Source organism: Siphateles boraxobius, unplaced genomic scaffold, assembly GCF_051911475.1.
Source record: "Siphateles boraxobius isolate OS27281-9 unplaced genomic scaffold, OSU_SipBor_1 7, whole genome shotgun sequence".
Taxonomy (NCBI): Eukaryota; Metazoa; Chordata; class Actinopteri; order Cypriniformes; family Leuciscidae; genus Siphateles; species Siphateles boraxobius.
In genome coordinates, this window is record NW_027509197.1 from 37,368,614 (window position 1) to 37,395,197 (window position 26,584).

Consider the following 26,584-nt stretch of genomic DNA (forward strand, 5'->3'; position numbering starts at 1 on the left):
TATAGTAGTACAATGAACTCTTTAATCTCAGTAATTCTCAGGAAAATTTGATTCCTCATGACATAATCCCTATAAAAAGTCATAAGAAAGCAGTTGGATGTGCAATGGGCTATGTATTCCAGTAAAACTCTAGTGACAAAATGAAAGGCATGACTTTTTCTCTTTTTGTAGAGCCCCTGGTGGAAAAGACAGAAGACGCAATTCAGCCGTCTGAAAGTGTCCCTGTTCTGGAAAAGGTTTCTGTGAGCACCACAGAGAAGCCTGCATCTTTGATCAACACGCTTCCAACATCTGAATGCGGCATCCAGACTTTGCAAGCCCAGTTCTTTGATTCAGACACGGTTGCGGCTTCCTCTGAACCCAGCCGTTCATCTCGCTCTGAGAACCAGATGCCTGAAACCATCCCCAATACTGTCAACTTCACTCACACCGAGACCCACATGCAGGCAGAACCCCAAAAACCTTATAATAAGCCATCGAGCTTGTGCACTGAACCCTCCATGGCCCCGTCTACATCCTCAACGGGAATAAAGCGAGACATAGCCACTTCCACAGAAGAGCTGCAAGTTCCTGAACCACAAACACCTGCGATTCAACCATCTAAGGACTTGACATCTACACCAGCCTCTAAAGCAGGAAGCGTCCAGTATATTGTAGATGCCGAACCCAAACCCAAACCATCAAATGAGCTCACCCGTGAATACACGCCCAAAGTCGGCATGACCACCTACACCATCGTGCCTCAGAAATCTCTAGAAAAGCTCCGTTCCTTTGAGGTAGAGTTGACTCTGGAGCCTAGTGTGGACTGCAAATCTAAAGCAAAGCCTGCTTCCAATGGCACGGTTGCTCTTAACGGCCATCAGAACGTCTTTGCGCAAACTAGTCCTTGTACATTGCCTCCAGCAACTGCTTCGTCCCCAGTAGAAGAAGGAATCGCATCCCCAGCCAAAGACAAGAAAGTTCCACCTGCAACAAGACCCAAACCAGCCTCTTTCCGGCTGCCGCAGCACAAACGCTCACCCGGGGATTACGTGATCTCCGCGGCCGTACGCAGAGCGAGCATCGGCAGTAGCAGTAGCGGCAGCAGCTGCTGTAGCAGTCCTGCAACCCGTCCAAAAGAAGCCACAAGCGGCACGCAGTTTGATGCGTTTGTTGCGCCGGACATCTTCCCTCCTCCACCACCACCAGTCCAATGGGAAGATGAGGAAAATGCAAGAGAGAGTGATAAACCTCTACCTCAGAATACAGAGGTTGACGGTCCGCAGCCCAAATCTTCACGATTTCCACCGTTGTCCTCTCTGCCCCATCAGAAGAGTCTTCCCACTAACCCCACACCTTCACTGAGTTTGGAGAAGTTGAGAACCTTTGCTGCGCCCAAACCGTACTTGCCCTCATCGCCTTCTCGCTTCGCTCAGGCCGTGTCCTCTGCTGTGAAAAGGTCCCATTCTCTGTCCCATCATGCACTGGGGGAGTCACCACGCACACATCCTCTCACAGCACAGAGATCCATTAGAGAATCGCCAGAGTCGCCGACGAGCACTGTGAGTACAACCTCAACATCAACCGTTTGTTGGTTTTTAGGTGAATCTTTTCGATAATCATTTTTGAATTATTATTATTATTAGTATTATTATAGATTCCCATTACTGTATTACAGAGCAGAATCATTGAACAGGTTCCGTTTGTGCTATTTTTTAAATAATTGATCTATTTAAACATGCTTGATTGACATGTTTGGCGGTTGTGTTTCATTTAGCTGTTTTTTTAGCATCTTGTACCATGAGAATTGCATGAGAATTAGGAGTTAAAATAAGTAAATATACATAAATGTTTATTTCTGTTGCACTCGGTATCTTTTTAAAATAGAAAAACACTTACTGTTTATTGTGCTGATGCAATAGCCAATCAGATTACTGGAAGGTACCCCCCAAAATGTCACCATTACAAATTGCAAAATTAAAAACGAGGCCCCATGTACTGCATATAAAATGGGTCATGAAAAAAATGTCAAAACCTTATAATGTAAAATAGAATAGAATATCCCATGTCTTTTTGTTGATTTGGGTGTAAAATATTGATTTCTCGATTTTAATCAATTCTCATTTGTAGGAATCGATATCGATTCTTAAATCCCAAGAATCGATTAGGCTAGTCATCCTGTTTTCAGTGGATGAATGAATGGAACATTGTAGCACGCATCCCATCCAATAAATCACAATAATCTTTGTGTTTCGTTACTATTGATATGAAACAAAGTCTTTTTGGCGCTGCATGTGGCGTGAGATCGCTCTGGTGCAGCTCAGCTCAAAAGAAGCACGAAATAAACATGAATGAGCATCTGAAAGTGTGTTAAAAGATGAACTACAACTTATCGAAATCTGTATCATGTTACATGGAATCGCTCAATCAGTGTTTCAACCGTGGAAAGACGTCAGTTAAACAACTTGTAAACAATGTCATGTAACGTCACTTTAGTCAGAAAACATCCAGTGACCATAAACTCGTTAATCAGCTAAAAAAATTTACTCTAGAGAGGAGGATTTTGCTAAATATATGCACCATATAACATAATCATTATACTTTTTAATATTCTTCAATATTTAATGCATGTTTGAATAAATCTGGCAAGTTTTTAATGACAGCCACCATTTAAATGTTTATTTTTCATATAACTTTATTATTGTAAAAATAAATAAAAGTGTAATTTGAGTGTTTGTATACAAATCATTGAATTTTTACCCAATATTATAGTAGGCTAATGAAGCCTTTAGGCTATAACTGACTCCCATAGTTTACAACATTAGTTAAGAGATTTGTTTTCCTTGAGAAAATTTGCCATGTATTGTACCTGATATCCAAAATAATCAATATTGAATCGAATCGGAATCGAAATCTAATCAAATTGCAAGCTTGTGAATCGAAATCGAATCGAATTTTGAAATTTGTTTCATTACCCAGCCCTAATGTCATGTCTGTGTCTTATAGATTTGATAAGATTCACTCAAAAACGACTATGCATGTATGAACCATGCAGTGAGATGGTGAGAATACCATGCAGGTGGTTCTGCTATCAGCTCACCTTTTGTAGTCTCATTGTACTACAGTTGTTGTGCAAGTAAATAATCAATTGTGAAATACACCCAGTTTAAACTGGTGCTGGTAAATTAATACTGGGAGTTGCATGACACTCATTGTGATGGCTGTGTGTGCACTCAGTGTATTGACGCACATGGCTCATTAATCTATGTCCCGGATTGACCTGTCTACTCGTCTTTTGTTGTTGTGTTGCTGGGGTCAACTGTGAGTGTGTTTAGTGATGCAGGGCCTGTGTGTGCTGTCAGGGTGTACAATGTATGTTTGGCCCTCAGTCTTGAGTAAAAGCTTTTGTTTGCTGATGGGTTTAAATAATTTTTAAGATCATGTGAAACATTTATGAGAAGATTCAGTCAAGTGTGTCTAAACTCTTGACTGATGGTGTATGTAAATAATGTTGTTTTTTGATAACGTGTTATGTTTATGCATATAAATGAAAATGATCAAAATATAATTATTCCTGTGGAAGACTTGACTTGGTTATTTAAATGTAAATAAACTAATACTTGTATTTAGAAAAGGCACTTTAAATTGTAGGTTCAGTAAAGGCATTTACAATGTTATAAAATATTTCTTTTTCAAATATTCGCTGTTCTTTTGAGCTTTCTGTTCATCAAAAAATTCTGGAAAAAAAAGATCATGGTTTCCACAAAAATATTAAGCAGCACAACTGTTTTCAACATTTATAATAATCAGAAATGTTTCTTGAGCAGCAAATCAGCATATTAGAATGATTCCTGAAGGATCATGTGACACTGAAGACTGGAGTAATGATGCTGAAAATTCAGATTTGCATCACATGACATTGCATTTTAAAATATATTCAAATAGAAAATGTGTTATTGTGAATTGTAATATTATTTCACAAATTTATATATCTGTTTTTACTGTATTTTTGATTAAATAAATGGAGCGTTGGTGAGCAGAAGAGACTTATTTTAAAAACATAAAAACAAATCTGTGACCCCAAACAGTAGTGTAATTTACCAAAGGGGGAAAAAAAAATATTTTAAAATCATATTTAGTAAAACCGTTGTTATTGTTAATGATAATAATATATAATGAAATATAATTTTTTCAGCCATATTGCCCTCCTTGATTTTCAAACCGGTGCATATTTACACGGAGTGTAAATGCATTATTTGATGCACATGCATGTGTCTATGTGTGAGTGAGTGTAGTCTTTGTAATGTATGTGTGTGAGTGTCTGGCAGCGGGAGTACAGTGGAATGGTCTATCCTGTGTCTTCTTCATGTGATTTATGAGCGTGACGCAGAACCAGCAATGTCTCTTTTCTCGGACCCTGTGTCTGCCTATAGTGCACATCATGCTCAGTGTGTATTGTGTGTTTTCTTCCCCCCTGTGGACCACAGGTGACAGACAATAGAGGAGGCACAGAGAGATCCAGAGAGGCCCCATCACACACAGCAGAGCCGAGCTCCTCCCGGGAAGCAGGCATGGGAACATGTAAGATTGGAAATACTGAAGCGTCACCAGTGAGTGAATCTAACTCTAGATCTAACCATCACTGAAGCACTTAGAAACCCTGATAAAACTGTAACCTTCACTTTAACGATACCCTCATGTCACAATACTGAACTCACGATACCATAAGACATATGTGACCCTGGATCACAAAACCAGTCTTAAGTAGCACGGGTATATTTGTGGGAATAGCCAACAATACATTGTATGGGTCAAAATGATCAATTTTTCTTTTAAGCCAAAAATCATTAGGATATTAAGTAAAAATCATGTTCCATGAAGATATTTTGTAAATTTCCTAGCGTAAATGTATAAAACATTTATTTTTGTGAGTGAATGCAGCACAATCGCGAACATAAATGGACGACTTTAAAGGCGATTTTCTCAATGTTTCGATTTTTTTTTGCACCCTCAGATTCCAGATTTTCAAATAGTTGCATCTCGACCAAATATTGTCCTATCCTAATAAACCATACAACAACGGAAAGCTTATTTATTCAGCTTTCATGTGATGTATACATCTCAATTTAAAAAAAAAATGACCCATATGACTGGTTTTGTCATCCAGGGTCACATATGATAAAAGGTTAACAAAAAATGCACTGTTGATTAAAATGCTAAATTTTAAATTACATTGTGTGTGTTAAGAACAGGCTTGGACTTGGTGCTCGTAACCCAATGCACAGGACAATAGAGACACCAGAATAGAAATATTCATGATTCTGAAGCTGAAAATACTGAATTATTTTAGACGAGTATGGTTGCACTCTGTCACTGACTACATATATTTAAAATAATGTAGGCCTCTTTTTACTGGTAACATCAGACATTTGGCACAAATATTCCCCCATTGCATTATTATACATTATATTCAACATTATATTTAGTAGTTTAATGTCGTACTGACACTAAAACTCTGAAAAGTTCATTTTTTCTCACACAGTAATTTTTATTTTGGGTGAACTATCCACGATACAAATTGTTTTTAATTTTCGTATTGCAATATATATGTGACACCCCTACTTTAAAGGACTTTATGTACCACACCATCAATAACTGACAACTGGTTTGTTTGTGATCTTTTTTTTTGTCCACAGGGGTCTGAAGCATCTTTAGCACCGTCTCCTTCATTGAAGGGAATATCAGAAGTCTTTCATTCATCGGAAGAATGATGCATTTCGACAAGCCTTAATCCTTCATTGACACAATTCTCAAACATTCTGCAGGTCATGAGAAAATCTTCTGTCTTCTGTTTTTTTTTCTTTTTCTTTTTGCAGTAATTAGAATATCATGATTTTTAGGTGTCTCACAAATCAGAAGACTTTCTGTACTTTTTATCTGGATCCGAACAGAACTGCGTAGAGCGCAGTCTTTCACTTTCACCTTTACTGTATGGTGTGCTGTATCATTTTTTATGTTTTTTTCCTTGTTTTTCTTCACACAGCAGTTTTTTTATTAGCCACAACATACCTTAAATATAATATAAAATAAATATAAATGAATAAAAAAGACTTAATAGTGACCATATCACATCTTTCATCTTTTGTCCACACCTAAAAGGACAAAAAGGATTTTTTTTGTTGTTTTTTTGAGCGAATTATTCTTTTAATAAAAAATGAATTATGATTGTTCAAATAGCGTGGAGACGAACTATAGTTTTAATTTATTCTTCAGATGGACTATTCAGTTTTTTTCTTAATATCTGTTACACTATTTCCCCTCTCAATAAAAATAACAGAGATCCTAATAATGTTATCATATATTAAAAATGTATTTTTGTGTTGTTTGACATATGAATTATGAATTTGTAAATAGACCGATGTGAACGAAAATGCTCTGATCTATTTTGAGGCCTAATTTTGTTTAAATTATTATAGATTTCCTTTATGTAATTAGCCAATAAAAATGGTACTGAAACTTCTTCAGTCACACCTTAATCCCTTGCCAAGCATTAGTACAGACTGTATGGTTAATTATGGGCTGCAATTATAGTATGTTTAAATAATAATATGCTATGACATTGAACAGTTTTCTGGATCCCACAACAACAAATGATTAATCAGAGCTGTTGCCAAGACAGAAAACACTGGGCTTTTCATTCATTCTGAGGAGAAAACTGCTGTATCATTTGAATTCAACTCTCCTCTCTTTTCTGTATTAAAGTATAACTGACTTTTAAAGTTTGTATCCTTTGATTGTGTAATTTTTTTATGTTTTTAATGCGTTGGGGATGTCACGATGTGGTAAGTCTTATTTCAGCCACGCAGTGAACACTATAAAGTAGTTGTGTTTACTTACAGGGATCAATTACAGAAATCCGACACTGACTTGACCCTTTATTATATTTATAATATAATATTGAGCTATTATATTTATATTTGTTTGTGTCATTCTGCTGTTTTAAGTGATGGTACGGATGGTACCTTTAAGTTAAGGTACTTTAGTGATGTTTCTGTTCTGATATTGTCAGTTTGTCATCAGTAATGGTGTAATGCAGTGGTGTGGAGGAACACGAATCTTCTCCATCAGCTGGTACAACACTGATAAAGAAACAGATATTATTCTGATCTCAAAGTGTGTGACGATCAAAAAGGGCATCAGTTGAAGAAAATATTCACTTTCTTTCTTTCTCTGCAATTTCCCAATTTTTTTCTTTCAATTTTCTTATATTTATTTTTTCAGACCTTTGTCTCACAGTGTCTTATTTTTTTATTTTCTTAATCTTTATTTTCTTGCATTTTTGGTCTTGCAATTTATTTATCTTTCTTTTCTTGCATATTCTTCATCTTTCATTTCATTATACATTATATCTTTTTTATTGCTTACTTGCCTTTTCTTCAACTTGCTTTTTTCCACATTTCATCTCTTTTCTGTCTTGCACTTTCTTCATTCTCTTCTTACATTTTCTTAATCTTTCCTTCATTCTTTTAGCTGCATGTTACATTTTTTCTGTTCACTTTAATCTCTTGCATTTACTTCCGCTTTCTTTTCATGCGTTTTCTTCATCTTGCTTTTTTTTTTTTGCATTTTTATCCCCTTGCATTTTTGGTCTTGCAATTTATTCATCTTTCTTTTCTTACATTTTCTTCATCTTTCATTTGTATGTACATTTTTTTTTATTAATCTTCCATTTCTTCAACTTTCATTTTTCTCATTTTTCACAACCTTCTCTGCCTTGCAATTTCTTCATTCTTTACTTACATTTGCTTCATCTTTCTTTAAAATATCTGTTGTGCTTTTTCCTAACCTTTCTTGCATTTCCTTAATCTCTTTCTTGGATTCTCTCTCTCTCTCTCTCTCTCTCTCTCTCTCTCTCTCTCTCTCTCTCTCTCTCTCTCTCTCTCTCTCTCTTACACATTAGACAGTGCTCTCACATTAGATTGCATCCTCGCGCTTCGCGTGTGTGTGTGTGTTTCTCTTCTCAGTCGGCTCAGTATCGTGACGTCGCGTTTGGAGCAGCAGGAGCGCGCGCGGAGCAGAAGCAGGTACAGAGACAGATAACACACATCACGTGACTGTACGAGCACAACGCCTTCAAATGCGACACTAAAGTGCTGTCTGAGGGATCTTAGGTTTGGCAGGGACACTCTTTAACACGGCACAGTAACGCAGTGTACTGTACTGTTAGTCTGTGAAATATGCATATGTCAGCAAAACAACTACTCGCGCGCACAGCTGCTGTTCTGGACGAGAAGCGACTCGTAAGTGTCATTTAACATTACTTTAAGGACTACATGATTTTGTGCAGTGAGATATAGCTATGCGTTTATGTGTGTCATGCTTTTGTTTTATAAACAAACTCTTAATTAATATACAGGAGTTATTTCAGGATTTTCCCTTTAACTAAGTCAGATCAATTAAGGAATCCTGCCCGTCATTCTTACAACAAGTTGTTCATTTACCAGGGCTATTTACATTTATAGCAATATGATATTTAGTTGCATATTTATTTTAACGCATGCTGCACATTTACGGGATTTTATTTGAACAGTTTGGAGTTTTATTAGAAGATAAAGTGCTCTGAGGTAAAAGTGGCCCTTGGAAGGCCATCTTCTGGTCAGACAGATGATTTAAAGGCATAGTTCACACAAAAAGGAAAATTCCATCATTTACTCTCACTCATGTATGAGTCTTTCTTCTTTTGAACACAAAAGATATTTTGAAGAATGTTGTTAACCAGACAGTTGATGGTAGCCACGGACGTCCATAGTATTTTTTTCCTACTATAGAAGTCAGTGTCTACCATCAACTGTCTGGTCACCAACATTCTTCAAAATGTCTTCTTTTGTGTTCAAAAGACGAAAGACTCATACAGGTTTGGGTAAATAGTACGTGATTTAAATTTTTAAGATACCCTGACATTAACCCTAACCCTGTCAGTCAATATTCATGCCAGTTTCTGAAGAATCTAGAATTGCAGATCTTGAACGAAATAGCAGTGTTGTAAAGCAGCAAAAGTGTGTCAAAGGTTATTTATTTATTTATATATTTTTCAAATTGCATGCATGAAATGTTCCTTATGAGTAATTTTGCAGAAATATGTGATATTTTATTCATAAGGGACATTTTTAACATGATATCTTAAATTATAGCCTAGGCCTAACAATATAATAAAAAGAGTTTTTAATTTTTTTTTGTCCTTCTGCCAACTAATAATTATCCGAGTTTGGCTGAGGTGACTTGGGTTGTCTGACTGGTCTTTGGAGGGTGTGCTTTGGGAAAGAGGGCGTGTGCTTGAAGCGCTGATGGCGGATCTAATTCAGTGTAATTATGGAGATTTTAATTTATTTTCTGAGATTCAAAACGTTTAAATCTATTCTGAATGCCATTCTGATGACCCTTCCGATGTTAAATGGAGTACGTCCAGATTATATTACATTAAATAGAAAATTACACACTACACACATGCATATTCACAGAACATACTGGTTACACTTAATTTTGATGAACACTTAAATGTAAGTAACTTTGCAACATGACAACTAACTCTCATTAGAGTATTAGTAGACTATTAGTAGACTGGTAGGGTTAGAGTATTTACTGTAGTTGCAAAGTTACTTGCATACAATGTCTAAATGGGACGAGCAAAATAAAGTGTCACCAACATACTTTTATTACCAGTTGTAAGTTTATCTTAAATGCTAGAGTCAGTCTTTAAGGCACAAAAGCATTCATATGCGTCAAGAGGACAGAATTAATTGAAAGTAATAATAATAAAAATTTATTTTACCACAAAACATTATTGTTGTAGTAATAATATATTTCTTTAATGGTTTTAGTTTAATAATTATTATAATAAGTTTATTATAAAAATTAAACCAATTAATAATGAAATATAATAATAATAATAACAATATTAATTATAATTATTATGTAAATGATCGATATTAAACAAATTGATAAAGAAATATTATATTAATTATTATTATTAATATTATTTAAATTATAATAATTGAATCCATAAAGAAATATAATAATAATAATAATTGTATATTAATTATTATTTAAATGACAAAAATTAAACAAATCAAAGAAATACACTGTCAAAAATGATATGATCAATAAGTTATGACAACATATGTTTTTACATTTCTTTAACATCAAAAAAATAAGTTAACCAATTTTCATCTTTTTTATGTTATGCAAGATTCAACTCATTTCTGAAGTCAGTTTAATTTAATTTAAGTTGAAATAACTTAAACATTCAAGTTGATTGTACTTAATTTAAGGCAGCTACTTTTTGTTATAGTGTAATAATTATTATTTAAATTATAAAAACAAATCAATAAAGAAATAATATTTTTTTTATTATTATTTTAATTTTAAAAATTCAACAAATCATCAAAGAAATATAATGATGTTGTTACTATTATTATTATTATATTTCTTTATTGATTTGTTAATTATAATTTTTTTATATGCTGTTGATGAAGAAAAAATAGCGATTATATTTGGCTTTGATCAGGAGTCTGCATATGTAACAATAACGCAGAGACTCGTTCTGGTCTTTGTCGGACTAACACGAGTGTGTGTGTGTGTTAATGCCACATTAGAGAGTGATGCAGTGAGTGTAGTGATGGAGCGCAGTGGTTGGTGGCACTGTAAAGATCTGCTGTTGTATGTCCTGAGTCTTTTGTGTGGCGCTGGTTCATGCGCTTAAATGAAAAGACCATGTGATAGTCACTCCTCAACCGGTTCCCTGCAAAGCATTGACACAGGCGACTGGTTTCATGGAGCGTTGCTTCTCACAAAGAACTTTTACATGAATCAAATGTGCTCTGTATTTCAGGGCTATAAAAAACACATCAGGCCTAGGAATATTTTGGAAAGAGAATCAGGTTTTTTTGACTGCCAATGAGCCGTCACTCCAGTGGTATTATATAGGAACATGAAACGGGTCATTCCTGTTATGCAGTGACTTTCCATTGCCTTATATTGAATAAAATATCAAAGACACCGTTTTTAAAGATGGATAATATCATAATACTTTACCACAGGTTAAGTGAGTTTTCACGAGAATAATTGAATTGCGGCAATTTCATACATTACAATAATGTTTTAGTCAACATGAAGAATAAACTATACTTCTACAGCATTTGCTGATCTTAGTTAATATTAATTTCAACATTTACTAATACATTATTATATTAACATCAAAAGTTGTACTGGTTAACATTAGTTAATGCACTGAGAACTAACATGAACAAACAACGAACGGCTGTATTTTTATTAACTAGCATTAAAAAAGATCAATAAATACTGTAACAAATGTAATGGTCATTTTTAGTTTATTCATGTTGACTACTACGAAATAGTACATGTTTTCTTTTCTCACATCAAAATGTTTCAAGCAAAACATTTTCTTGATATAGTTTTAATCCATAATAGTTAAACAAATATTTCTGTTCCCTAAATTTTATTTTCCATCCAAATCCTTCCTTCATGCCATCATCCTCCAGGAAGTGACATCATTTTGGAGGGAAAACATCAACACAAACATTGAGTATTATTAATGTATGTAATGTAAAGTCTGATCTCTTTATTTACATCCCGTTCATTTTTGTTTTGTTTGCGTTATGTGAACAATCAAGTCATATATAATTAATAAGATGAAGTGTCTCACCATGCAGATCATACTTATGAAGCCTGATGTATATTTTATGTAATACGTTAATGAATAGCCTACTTACAACAACTAAAGCTTTTTTGTTTAATTTAGACCGTTGCTGCATAACAGGAATGACCGAACTTTAAGCAAGACCAATAAACTGTTCTGACGTATTGAAAGAAGCTTATTCCAATGCAGAGTAAACACATTCTACAGGACTTCTCTCTTTAGTTGGTTTAGTGTTATCACTGTGCCTATGTGTGTAATGCACAGTTGGCATTTGAAAAGGCCAGTAACTGCTGATTCACACCAGGTTTTGTGGATTATTAAACTCATTTAGGTGTGATTTTGTAAAATAATGATGTGTGGGAGAATAATCTAATGTAACAGCCTATTTCAATGTTGCCCTTATTGTACATCATTAGATATTATTTAATTTAGTCATATTCTCAAGATGTATGGATCCAATATGCAAAGCCTAGAGGAAAACTTTTTAGCAGCGTTGGTTTCAGAAGTATTTTTTCAATTAATTTCTCCCATATTCATTTTTTTTGTTTTTGTTAAAGCATTATAAACCATGAACCGAACCAACCAGCTATGAGGTGAATCATAACATTACAAACCTCGATTTGAAGCAAAAAAGTATTAGTGAAAGAAAGAACTACAATCCCATGAAGCATTGCGAACAGTATAATCAAATAAAAAACGGTGGATAAATATATACATATACATTCAAATGTTTAAGTATTTTGAGAGCTGGACTCGATGATGTCATTCGCAGTGCTTCATGGGAGTGGGCGGAGCTAAAGAGCTCTTATGGAGTGTGTTGCTTTTTTCGGCTCTCTGGTGGAAGAGCATCATGGGTAATGTAGTTTTTCACCACCAATTATACTGTTAAACGATCATTTCAAAACTAAGTTAAAATAATGCGGGCTGACATTGTTCAAAATCAGTTTCCCTGAGGAAAAACTGAATGGATTTCATACTTCCAGAACTCGACTGTTGAACTCTATTTTATAGCTCAGGGGATGTACAAGAAGTTTATTTTTTTATCTCTAATGTTTCAATTTGCTCTTTGTTGAATCTCATGGTTGTCTACGAGAAAATAAAGAGATCTTTGTTGAATCTCATGGTTGTCTACGAGAAAATAAAGAGATCTTTTCCCTGAAAGCGAAGCTTTAGAGTGATTACTGTCGGAGCAGAAATCTGAAGTCTATCAATATTTCATAGGTTCATTTTTTAGATTATTGCATTCTCCGTTTATCTCCTGATAAAAGAGTGCATGATTGAATGATATGACTTCAGTTGTTGAGGGTTATGTAACCGGCTTTATTAAACAGTCTGTCTTATCGTTCTGCCATTAAAAAGATTAGCATGGAATTCAGACAAAAGGAAACAGTATTTAGACTGCTTTCATATTTATCCTTCCATAAGCTTTTTGCATATTTTGGTGCTGTAATCTCATGTATTGCTGAGTGAAACGGTGCACAAACACAGGCTGGATGTTCAGTTTATCCATCAGGAATCGATTGGATCATGAAAAGTTGTTATAAGGTGTTATATACTTGAATGCAGTGGAATTATTTGAGCACAATAAGAGCAAGAAGTTGCATTAAATATAGTTTCATGTTGGCTTTCAAATCTTTTTAATTATCTCTAACAATAAAATTCCATCTTATTGTCTTTAAAAAACGGAATAAAATTCTGCTCATTAAATAGAACTACAGTGAAAATTTTGTAATGTATGTATGTTGCTATATCCCACAATAATGCACATTTTACAGCATATTTATGATCTTTGAGTCTGCAAGTTTTCATTGCTTCAGCTGATTCTGCAAAGCACAACTGGAAGAAAAAAGAACTGCAATTAAAGATGAAGTGAAACATGTGAAGTATGCATGTTGGGACGGTTCTTTAACGAACGTGTCAGTGATTTACAATGGCAGTTATTTGACTGGGACAGAACAGCATTCCAGAAACCTGTTTTTGTCCCAGGACATTCAACGACAGTATGAGATTATGAGAAGTATTGGACCCCCTTTATATGTCAAAACATCTTTTGCAGCTAGCCATAAATATAAAATGAATGCATAAATTATATAAATACATTTATAGATTAATATTTAAAATAAGACAGCTAATTTTCTGACTGTTTTAATTGACATTAAAGGTGCAGTGTGTAGCTTTTGGTGACATCTAGCGGTTCGGTTGTGAGTTTACACTAAGGGCTCAGCCCACTGCTCACCCCGCGTGATTTTTTTTCCCAAACCACTTCAGTGGAAATCCCGCCCTGCAGCCGATTTAAAAGTTTTCATTGGTCATGTCAATCACTGTACTGATTGCCTACACCAAACACTGATCCCTAAACCTACCCGTCACTGTAACCTAAACCAATGAAATCGGCTGCAGGGCGGGATTTCCGCTGAAGTGGTTTGGGAAAAAAAATGACGCGCTCACCCCTCCCTTTCGAAGAAGCTACGGTGGCTAAAACGGGACAAACATCGTCGTCTGAGACAGCAGAGAATAGCCAGAGTAAACCAAGTTTCTGTACCACAGTCCATTATAAACCACATAAAGATTACAAAGCCATAGTCAGGTGAGGATCAAGGGTCTTAATACGTAATATAATAATAGTAATCAGCTGATTGTCTCACGAACGTAACCAGCACATTCTCCCCTTATAGCAAACCCATAATATAGCGACGGAGAAGAACCACATTAAACTATGCAACTATATATTTTTTCTAACAGGGTAGTAAAAGTTTAGCTGGCTAATATGAGCTGTTACTGTGGCTGAGCTGGTTAAAGCGTTAAGCCTTGTTTATACTCGACGCGTCCGCATGAGGCCAAAGGTGCGTGCGGCAAAAATGACATGATTGTAACAGCGCGCGCGCCTCGCATCCCCTAGACACCATTTACTACACACAATAGGCTTTTTTCTCTGATTTTGGAAACTTACATAAGTTACATGAAACAATCCAACTACATATTTACACCACTGACAAGGGAAAAGTCACTACTCACGGTGTTTATGGCTTGCTTCTAGCTTTCTGCGACCTCTCTTTCAAGGTAGTGATGAAACGCGCTCTGTAACGCTGTGTGTTCGCTGTCGGCTACGGTAGAAACATGACGTCACAATATGTCGACCTTCATAGAAGGGGATTCCCGCGCCATTATATAATGTAGATATAAATGTCTCACTCTAAGGTAATAAAAACATTACGGTTTATTAAGTAAGTTATTTATACACCACTGAACACATAGTTATGGATGTCATATTGCATTTCTGTTAATAGATACTCAAAATGTTTACACACTGCACCTTTAACAGACAAAATAAGATCATCAACTTTATTTTAATTGCCCATATTTACTTTAATTATTGAAATCATGTTTACACAGTCACTATTTCAATATTCTTACACTGAATAAAATACAGTGATACTTATATTGTATAATATATACCAACAATAAGTTTCACAATATGCATTGCTTCAAAGTAGCTTTACAGAAAATCATGATAATAATATTTATAATATATTAATATATTGCTTCCTTATAGTTGCATTGGGCAACTTATATATCCAACTACATGTAAAGAGCTGGATGATAATATAGTTACAATTTGAATGAAATCATACAATTGAGAATTGCTATATAGTATATCTCTTTATGTGAGGATACTGTATGTAAACGGATAAAGTTGGCTATAAATCGAACTTTTTTTATTGCTGTGCAATTATACACTTTACATTTTTGTGACGATAATCACACAGTTGATATTTGCTGTATTGCTTTAGATGAAGTTAAGAGGGCAAACATGGTGTGATTATGATTTCAGTAAACTAGATGTCTAAAACACACCATTCCCATATCCCTCGTTTAATGTATGTCTATGGGATTTGTACCGAATGGATTTCAGCTTGTGGTATTTTCAAGGTCAACTAAATACTGACTAAAGTTTGTACCGTGTCTCTAATGTACAATGTACGTGACGGTCTAAGAATAAGATAGAGGCAAATGAGACAATTGTTTACATACTGTAAAATTATTATATAAATGTGCATAACATGCTGTAGATCAGGTCATTTGTTCTAGGGAGAATTGGATGAGAAATGTAGAATAATCATGCTATTTCTGAAGAAAATCACAATACAGTTCAAAAGTTTCTTTTAATGCTTTAATGTCTGCATTTATTTGCACAAATTCAGTAAAAACAGTCAAATTGTGAAATATTATTACAATTTCAAACAACTGATTTCTATTGTTATATATTTTAAACTGTATTTTATTCCCGTGAAGCAAAGCTGAATATTCAGCATCATTACTCCAGTCTTCAGTGTGGAAGCTTGTTTCTGCCACTGAATGAAAAAGAATATTGCGACTTTTTATATCCTTTTTTAATAACTCTGTCTCTGACTCTTTTTTTTCGTCCTCAGAATTGCGAGATATGGGTAAACTTGCAATTGCGAGTTATAAAGTCCAATTCTGAGGGGGAATTTTTTTTAAATAAAAGCCCGCAATTCTGAGGGGAAAAAATCAGAATTGTGAGATCAAAAGTCACAATTTTTTTAATAAAAGCTCCCATACTTCAGTGTCACATGATCCTTCAGAAATCATTCTAATATGTTGATTTTTTAATCAAGAAACATTTCTGATTATTATCAATGTTGAAAACAGTTGTGCTACTTAATATTTGTATGGAACCTGTGATGCATGTTTTTTTCCTGGAGTCATTTAATGGATAGAAAGGCATTTATTTGAAATAGATATATTTTGTAACATTATTAATGTCACTTTTGATCAATTTAATGCGCCCTCTCTGAATAAAAGTACTATTTGAAAGTTTGGGTAAGAAATTAATAGTGTATATGGCAGAAATAGTAAGAGTTGTATGCTAGAATGCAATTCCACATTTAGCCTCTTAGACTTTAGATGGCAGACTTTGATATCTTGGCAAGTTTTTTTTTCACAATAGAATACTAGCATACAATGAACTGAATACCGCAGTAAACTGCACACTGTTTCCAACCATAGCAAATGTAACAGCTTGCATTATGCAACAATACACATTTCAAACTTTAGTATGCTACAGTTGTCACATGTTGTATGTAGGAGACATCCAGTTATAATATTAGCTGGATCAGATAATGATTTAAAACAAAAATGGCAGCAGATATTAGTTCTGGTTTATTAATCACACTAGAATTGGAAAGTCAAGTCAAACACATTGCATCATGGGATACAGTAGTATGTAGTATGCACTATTGTATACTAAACATTTGGACTAAATTAAATAGAATATCTATGCATACAAAAAATATGCATACTGTGCAAATTATATACTGCAGAGATGTTAGTATGCAGTTCTGAAGCCATGTCTAACAGCTCCTGAAACACCAGTAGAGAAGCTGGAGTCTGTTTTACTCTCCAATCAAACTCATTTCTGTCTAGGAGAAACAATTGCGTTATGAAAAAGATGTGTTATGTTTTTTCTTATGGGTTTGTAGCATACTGTGCAACCGTCTGACCGCTAGCGTTCCCTTTCCAGAAATCAAGGTTGAATCCGAAGTTAAATTTCAATGGAGAAATCAGCGTGCCTGTTTGAATGTTAATATGTAACCTGACATATATAGAGGTTTATGTGAAGACAGATTGTTTGAGTTAGCAGTGGCCTTGTGATCCGCAGATGTCCTGCTCATAGTCACGCTTGTGCTCGGACTGTGTGTGTCAGTCGATGTGGACGTCACCAGCAGAAGCTTGTGTGTTGCTGATCTACTCCTGACAGCACTAATCATTACAGGACAGACAGTAAACAAACCCTCAGGAGGAGAACTGACAGAGACATGCGTTCAAACCTTTATGGCGATGTTTGAGTTACTTCAGCTTAAACATTATTTACATTTGTGCATTTGCAGATGCTTTTATCTGGCTTTTGTGCTTTTATGTTAATTGTTTGTGCGTTCTTGCCCAGGTCACTCTTGTAAAAGAGTTTTTTTTTTTAATCTCAATGAGGTTTTAACCTGGTTAAAACTTGGAAAATTAATTGCATTGAAGGTATATACATTTGATCAGTTCATGTGTTTAGAATAAAACAAACTGAAAAATAATACTAATGCACAGCCTCCAGATTTCTTATCAATATTATAATTATTTTTTCACCGAAAGCTTGATTATTTGCTATATTTTGGACACTTAAGCCGCATTTAAAAAAAGCATAATTCCATTGAAATGCATTCCATTATATATCAGAGCATGCGCACAAATGCTGCAGAAACTTTTCTCAACTTCACTTAATCTTCATCATTTTTGCTCAATTATTTTTATTCAACTGGTGGTTTGGTGTTTTAGAGGTTGAAATCATTGTGGTCAGTTATCATATCTATTGTTTTCAACTGCCAAGTCTGTGGTTTTTTTGAAATATTTTGTTCTCTACATATGATAAAACTTTGCTAGATGTTAAAGGGCTAGTTCACCTGTCATTAGTTACTCAGTAATTACTCACCCTCATGTCGTTCGTAAACCCATATGAATTTTGTTTTGATTTTCGGAACACAAATGAAGATACACATATTTATCACTTTATTTACAAAATATGAATCTTCAATGCGTGCTCATGCAACATGCACCGTGGTGTTCTTGTGACCATGCGTTGGAGATTAATATTTTGTAAATGAAGTGGTAAATAATTTTTTCGTGCACAAAGAAAGCACTTGCGTCGCTTCAAAAAACTGACGTTAAACAGCTCAATTCATATGGATTCGTTTTACGATCTCTTTATGAACTGTTTGAAGTGTCAAAGTGGTAGTTGTGTAGCTGTCAATGGAGAGGCAGGAAGCTCTCAGATTTCATAAAAAATATCTAAACGAAAACGAAAGTCTTTCGGGTTTGAAACAACATGAGGTTGAGTAATAAATGACAGAATTTTCATTTTTGGGTGAACTATCCCTTTAAGTTTTGTGAAGGAGGCACACTGGAGCCGTGGAGCTGTTTATGATCACTATGATATAGTGATTTTCAATTTGCTTAACAGTGACTTAAAAATATGTGTCTTAGTTATGGGAATTGCATATTTTGAGTTTTGATAATCGGGATATGGTCATTGGGCTATTTTTGATTGGCCAGTGTTGGGCAAGTTTTGTTACGCAAACCTGGCAACCCTGATTGTTTTATCATTTCAAACTAACAACTTGTAGTTATTAGTTAAAACCTCAGTGTTATGTTTTGCAGTTTTGTTTTAATATTTGATATTTTGAAATCTAATGCAGGGTTTGCCAAACATTTTTTTCAGTAAAACCCCTTTGACCTAAAATATTCCTTTAAATCCCCCTCTAAGATTTAAATTTAAAATTTCAATCATTTAACAACACATTTGCATGTTCACAGTTCTCTGATCTTGATTAATGGTCACATGCAGGTGAACAAATAAAATATTTTATTATTTAATAAGTGCTTTATTTCGAATTTTTTTTTTTGTTGAAATTACGTATTAATTTTAATTTTATATTTGAATTATTTATTTAATTATTAGCTTTTCATCAACTCAATAAACCCTTGCAGTTCCCTTATGAAACCCTGATCTAATGCAATTGCATGGTTTGAGTGCAAATAACAATTGGAAATGTTTTGGTATACTTTTTACAGAATTTCTTAGTAAAGAATGGTACCGTGAACATCAGTTGATACATCAAAGTAGATTTTGCTCAGCAAGAACAAAACTGACAGTGAAGATCGTCTGTGAGCGCGGCGGAGAGATTTGTTTTCACAGCCGCTGAGATATGGAAAGGTAAAATGATCCGTGCGGATGCACTTATATGGTTATCTATTAGCACACGCTTCATTCAGCATGTCGCTGTTGCTCTCTCCTCGTCTTTCATCGATCATCAGCTTTCTGAACCCTGTTACTGTAGCTGAGACCCTTCTGTGTGTGTGTATTGTCCTGTGGTGGTTGTTGTAGTGTGGCTGAACTGAAATAGCTGTGCCTCTCACGTCCCGCTAATGTAATTAAGAGCGTTTGCATTGACTGATAACAGAAGAATGTGTTTTAGCCCTGCACCTATTTTGGGATCTCCATGCTTTCCGTTCCTCGGGTGTCCTTGTCTTAGACCCAGTAGAACTTTCAGCGATGAAGCTCATGTAAATGTGTGTATATAAACACACACTACCATAGGTTTGAGGACAGAAAGATTTAGTTGATATTGTGAAATATTATTAACATTTTTAAATAACTGTTTTCTAAAATGTTAATTATTTCTGTGATGCAAAGCTGAATTTTGTTGGTTTGTTTGTTTGTTTATTTATATAGCACAGTTTAATACAACTCATGTTGCCCAAAATGGAATTTTCATCTTCATTACATCATTACAGTCTTCTGTGTCACATGATCCTTCAGAAATCATTCTAACATACTGATTTACTCTTGAAATCCATTTAATTAAATTTGTCCTAATCTTTGATACAGTATCATGATTATTTGAGAACACAGGCCATATTTTATTCAAGCCCTAACAAGGAAAAAAAGATGATTCATCATGTCAGGTTTGACTGTTCAGTTCTCTGAGACGGCAGCTTGTGTTGGATCATTTAGACCCAGTCCTTACTATTTTAACTTCAATTTTGGTTGCATGTTGTACTTATGATTCGTCTTTTAATTTTTCTATGGCCTTTTTGCCTTGTGTTTAGATAGATGATGATGGAGGAAAAGATGACAAGAAATGGTCGCAAGCCAGATTTAAACCAGCATCACCATATTACCACCATAGCTCAACCATTTCCCATGCTCTCTCTCTCTGCTATGCCTATTCGAAGAGGCCAATTTGAGTTTTTAAGATATGTGTAATCAATCAATAATCAGTGCATTAAACCAACTAGTGTTTTGCAGTGCATTACCTAATGTAGTATCCAGTTAAAAGTGGTTGAAAAGTTGAAAAACAAGTTGAATCTTTTCACAGTATTCCAATTAGTTTTACAAATATTAGAACATATTTTTCCTCTTTATTTTGTGATGCAATGTTTATGTAACAGAGGAACGAGTACAGTGAGTGCAGTATCAGACCCAGTAATGATGCCATGCCAGTATTTGTGAAGTATATGTCATAATGACGGATAATCTCCTCAGAGCAGTTTGGCACTTGTGTGGGTGGACAAAGTCAGTACAGCTAATGTGGAAAAAGCACTGAAGTTTGAAACTTTAACATAATAGTCCTCCAAAACGCTTTCCCCAAAAGCAGTGCTATAAACATGTCTGGTCCGAATAGTTTCGAGTGCTAAACTTTGTGTTTACTTCATCCTGCTGTGAATCCCTGTCAGGAGGGACTTTGACCGAAGAGCCGCACATTAATACATTTAATCTGAAAGGTAAATAACAGAGCATGTCATCGTCGCATCTGATAGCAGGTTCTGTCTTTTCACATCTCTTATCTTTCTTACCTTTCACTTTTCTGGGCTGGTTGTGTTGTATTTGTAAAGGGGATTTAATCTAAAGCAACAAATCGGGAATTCATTCATTTTCCAGTTTCGAGTTTCCAGCATCGTGAGAGACAGCAACAGTTGAACTTTAATCAATGATTAAATGACAGTTTAATAAATGCATATATTTAAACTAGATTTATGTGCAAGGTTGTGCACCATTATAAACCCGTATGACTTCTTGTTGTCTGTGACAAAAAGCATAATCTTTTGTTTTCTGCAAAGTCATATTGGTTTGGAAGCAAATGAGCAAATGATGACAGAATTTTCAACTGAACTCTTACTTAAGTATCTTATAGCTTAACCAGAAAAAGTGTTGCTCAACCAGCATCAGTAGAAAGACAGCTTGACCGATATCAATCCAGCATAAACTAGCATGGTTATTTCAGTAGGGGAGGTGGCATTTGGGATGATCAAGTATTATAGCATGTATGAAAATACTATTTTAATAATAAGTAGATCATATTGACTTGTATAAATGTATTGTTGCCTGAGCCTTACCAGAGCAGAATGGCTGCATCTGATTCCTCTCAAGGCTTTATGAAGTTTCTTTTTAATGCCACAGTCTCCTTTGTCTTGAAAATTGAAGTTTAAATAGTAAAGGCCTGTTCACACCGGGACACCCCGTGATTAAACAAAGGACGCCAATGTGAGTGTGCACACCGACGCGAAAAACGCCACACGTAAAAGCGTCATTAAAAAAAAAAAACGCCTCAGGTTCGTTTTTTTGGTTTGACGCGCCGCGTCAAAACTATCCGATCAATGAGATTGGCGCTTTTGCTCACGTGTTGGTTGGAGATTGGTGCATCACAGCACATGAACTAACCAACGCATTAAACCAACTAGTGTTTTGCAGTGCATTATCTGATTTAGGGTCAAATTTACTAAAAAGGTCAAACTGGCATGCGGTCGCAATCTAATAAAAGCACAAATGGACAATGCGCAAATTCAATGGGTTAAGGCATGCTTTTTTTCGGGCCGTAAATAATGGCATAAATACAACTAAATGGACCACCGCAAACCTTAGTAAATCACACTGCATGATTCATTTAAATTCTTTCTACACATACATTCTGCGTCTGAAAGGAAAGGTCAACAATGACTGCCTACAGCTTTTCATTGCTAATTTCTCACTGTGTCTTTAGTAAATCCTGGCAGTATTTTTAAAAGCCCAAAGAGGGTTTGTGCTGGCCAAGTTGTTAGTAAATCTGTCCCTTAGTATCTCTGTAAGAGGCTGAAAAGTTGAAAGACACAGTGTTGCATCTTTCTTTACACCCTATTCTAATTTATTTCACAAATTTCTTTATTTGTGATGCAACGTTTATGAAACTGACAAACGAATACAAAAGCACAGCATCAGACTCAATAATGATGCCAGTATCTGTATCAGTGGAACCATCATTTGTGAAGTACAGTATGTAAAACAACACATATTATAATAAAGATTCCTTGTTGGCGAACTGAATTCGAGTCCCGGTTTGCTGACCTTTACCGGACCCCCTCCCCCCCCCCCCCCCCCCCCCCCCCTTCTCTCTCCCACTTTGCTTCCTGACTACATACTGTGCTATCATAATAAAAGGCAAAAACAAAAATAATTAATAATAAAAAAAAAAGTTCCCGAAAGTGGGTTTTTGCAGTGATGCCAAAAGAAATATGTTTGGTTCCTAAAGAAACGTTCAATGAGCAGTTCTTAAAAGACCCATTTTTTCTGAGTTTGAAGGACATTTTAAAAATCTAAAGAAACTTTTGTGCATTGAAAATGTTCCATGGATGTCAAATGTAATAAACAACCTTTATTTTTAAGAGCACAGTTTTTAGTGCACACTTAAGTGTGAAAGTGGTATCTAGTGCTCTTGTTATCAGTACAGGTCTCTTCATAATTCCCAGTCCGGGAGTGATACACACAAACACAGAGGTCAACCTCCCCGCTTGGCTTCATTACAAAGGAACAGTGGGTTTTACTGTCTGGCCAAACTCCAGCTCTCATTACAGAGCTATGTCGCATACCTATAACCAAGAAACCCTTTGTCCGTCCGAGCAGGTCTGCAAAGAAAAAACAGAAATCCAGAAGAGAGAGGCCTGCTTGTGTGTGTGTGTGTGTGTGTGTGTGTGTGTGTGTGTGTGTGTGTGTGTGTGTGTGTGTGTGTGTGTGTGCACAAGAGCGAGCCGAGCTCATTCAGGAGTCATAGAGTTAAAAATAACTTTATTGCGGATCATGTTTTGGAAGGAGGGGATCTACTTCCCAGGCTAGGACGGCCTGCCATGCAGGGGCAGCACAGGCTGAGTGTGTGTTCATGCGTTTGTGCATGTGCGTGTGTGTTTTTGTGGCAGCGGCAGGAGCACGCTGACTTCACACACACACACACACACACACACACACACACACACACACACACACACACACACACACACACACACACACACACACACACACACACACACAAACAAACGCCTATCCTGATGGTGTCTGTCCTGTCTTGTGCTCCAGATGAGCTGCTGGATGTAACCTGGCTCCATGAGTGCTATGAATGACTCCCTGGATGAGACACACACCTCTGGCAGCCTCGGGGAGAAAGCGGCCATATTTCGGGGAGCGAGAGGCGGTGGGAACGTCGTCGGGCCAGCCTTCATCCCATTGCGCTCGCCCTTGCAGCCACCCAATGCTGCGGTCTCCACGCTCTTCAAGGGGAATAGGTAGGACACACACTTTCTATTACAACTGCATGCAAACATCCGTGAAAGTGTGCACGCTGCAAAAGGGGATTCTCTCATTCAGTATTTTTGTCTTGTTTTCCATTACAAATCATGATTCAAAATTGACTATTAGGCCTTGTTTTCTAAAAAATAAATAATGTTTATGCTTGAAACATGAACAAATATCTGCCAGATAGGGTCATAATAACAAACTTAATTCAAAGGGAAAACATGAATATTTTTGTCAGATATTTTCTCTTTTTTTAAAGTAACACTAGGTAACTTTTCAATCTTCATAATATATTTCCAAGTCTGTTGTGATGGTACATCGACTTACAATAGGTTAAATGACACATCTGCCATAGCCTGACGGGGTCTGTAGCGTTTTTAATCGTACTTTTAAACTTCGGGTTTCGGGTAGTAACCGGCGAACAAAGAGAACTACAAAATTCGACTGCTTTACAGCATATACGTCACTTCCACCACCACCGCCACTTCCTTAAAATCGGACGTGCGAGCCAAATGTTATAGTCATGGCCGAAGCAGCAAAGAAAAACAAGAAAGCAAAGGTTTTATCGGAGAAAAGCAAAAAGAGAAAAAGAGAAAGTGATCGCGTTAAAGGCAGAACGAGGATCAACATTGGGCCAGTGATTTCTCGATGGAGTGAGCTGAAGGAGGAGGAGGGGTGCCCGACCGATGCGGACTTAGTTGGCTGTCATGCTTTTGGACTAGTAAGTATATTGCTTGCATATCATCTCTTTGTTTGTTTATTTGTCTGCCTGACTATGTTACGGAAGCTATCTTATCCTCCGTTTATCTTCATGAATCAAGTAATGATAGTAGAGTAGCAAATTATCAATCTGGTAGCTAGTAAACGATATTCTAGTTTTTGATGGTTAGCTATCGCTGGCATTCTCGTTCTGATTTGAACTTTGCAATCGATGAACTGCAAATAGCAAATGTTTGACCTAAAAAGTGTACTCTACTCAACATGTACAAAGAAAAAAATCAAATGAAAGCCTATGTCTAAACGGCGTGTACAAGTTTGGTAGGGGCTACATTCTTGCAAGTAAATATATAAGATGTACAAAATCATATTTCAGGATACCTAACATGTCTGTGATATTTGTTTATTTGTCTTGCCTCAAGCTATAATGCAAATCGATTTGTAAAATTTGCAGATTAATTTATGGTAGCTTGATATTATAATATTGACGATATATGGTTATTATCTACCACTCAAAGATTGCATTGAAGTATCATATAGATTCGTAAAACGGTAACCAATAGACTAGGCTACTATAATGACGCTGGCTTGTAAACGTGATCATCGCGATCATTTGTCGTTAGAAAAAAAATAAAACCCATGAAATTATATTCATATGACATGCTCAAATATATGCCACTGTACCTGGGATGAAGAAATTTCACACGCGACGCAAGCAGAACAACTGCATGTGACCTCCTCCTACAGTGTTCAGGGCTATCATGGTTGTCAACAAATGCACGTGCATGTAGGATGACAGAGTTTACGACAGTAGTAGAGGACAATACTGTTTCCCAACTGTAGGGGGACCCCGAGAGCAAAAGTTACCTGGTGTTACTTTAAGCATATCTTATGTCATTGTGCATCTCAAAAAATGTATCTTGATTTAAGAATGTTTTGATGTTAGTACTGGAAAACAAGACAAGAATGCAGAGTTATAAAATATTTTTATTTTGCAGTGCATGTGTGCACACTGTATAATAAGCAACTTCAGGACGCTAGGTTCCCCACGTCGATACCACACCTTGTTTCCTACCGGTTAATCGTTAACACGTAAGATCGGACAGGGAATAGAGCTGTCTTTGTGCTCTCTGCAAGGTCTACGTGAGAACCACATAGACTTTGTACCTGTAAACAGATGTTCTCATCATCGGCACAGACACTGGAATCAAATCAAGCACCTGCTACTTTCCAGCTCGAGTCGGAGGCCACTTTACCGTACGTCACGTCTTCTGCGTGTTTGTGATACGGTAGCTCTGAGATCATTAATGTGCCGCTTGAATGCAGCCCTCGAAAGAGGACTCTGAAGTGTTTATTTGTGCCGTAACCAACAAACAAATCATGTAGACATGGATTTAACACACCCCGCTGCAATCCTGTTTCCTTAGGTGAACGTGTGTTTATATTCAGGAATCCTTGTAGTTTTTTAACCTTTTGAACCCAAACGCCAAAAATGCCATATACCCAAATTATAATAGATACAGTTTAAGAAGTCTTTGGACTAGAGTATGGAATGCCTAAGCTGACTTAATTAAAAATATATAAATACACAAATAAATATACGAAGAAATGTAAAAAAGCAGAAATACATAAATAAGTACATAAATAAATATACAAAGAAATGTAAAAAAGTACAAATAAATGAGTATTTATACTTTTATTTCCTTATTTATGTATAATTGTATTTTTTCACACATTTATTATTTTTTTATTTATACATTTCTTCATTTATTTATTTACACTTTTATTTATTTCCACATTCATTTATGTATATATGTTTTTATGTCTAAATTTATTTATTTTCACATTTATTTATTGCTACATTTATTTATTTCCACATTTATTTATTTCTACATTTATTTATTTCTACATTTCTTTGTCCGTATGCTAATGAGGGGGGCGTGTTTTACCTCAGACATCAGCAATCGAGCTCAGAGTGGCAGTGCTGAAGCTTTGAGGGCACAGTGACA

At 35.7% G+C, this 26,584-nt stretch overlaps 2 protein-coding genes across 11 annotated transcripts in view; both read left to right on the forward strand.

The window, feature by feature from the left end:
• The window catches only part of cobll1b (cordon-bleu WH2 repeat protein-like 1b), a 56,643-nt gene extending 49,885 nt beyond the window's left edge, over positions 1-6,758 (forward strand). For 5 of the 7 annotated variants that reach the window (XM_077216384.1, XM_077216382.1, XM_077216381.1 and 2 more), the window contains 3 exons: positions 172-1,541; positions 4,467-4,589; positions 5,676-6,758. In XM_077216384.1, the coding sequence (XP_077072499.1) occupies positions 172-1,541; positions 4,467-4,589; positions 5,676-5,750 (1,568 nt within the window). In that variant the 3' untranslated portion in view covers positions 5,751-6,758. The remainder of the gene's footprint in view (positions 1-171; positions 1,542-4,466; positions 4,590-5,675) is intronic. The other 2 variants (XM_077216385.1, XM_077216387.1) reach the window with 1 other exon arrangement.
• A 1,258-nt stretch (positions 6,759-8,016) lies between these two features.
• grb14 (growth factor receptor-bound protein 14) overlaps positions 8,017-26,584 on the forward strand; it is an 83,830-nt gene continuing 65,262 nt past the window's right edge. Inside the window, exons 1-2 of one of the 4 annotated variants that reach the window (XM_077215840.1) lie at positions 8,017-8,063; positions 23,643-23,848. In XM_077215840.1, the coding sequence (XP_077071955.1) occupies positions 23,670-23,848 (179 nt within the window). In that variant the 5' untranslated portion in view covers positions 8,017-8,063; positions 23,643-23,669. Of the gene's footprint in view, positions 8,064-8,108; positions 8,280-23,642; positions 23,849-26,584 lie in introns of those variants that run through there. The other 3 variants (XM_077215839.1, XM_077215841.1, XM_077215842.1) reach the window with 3 other exon arrangements.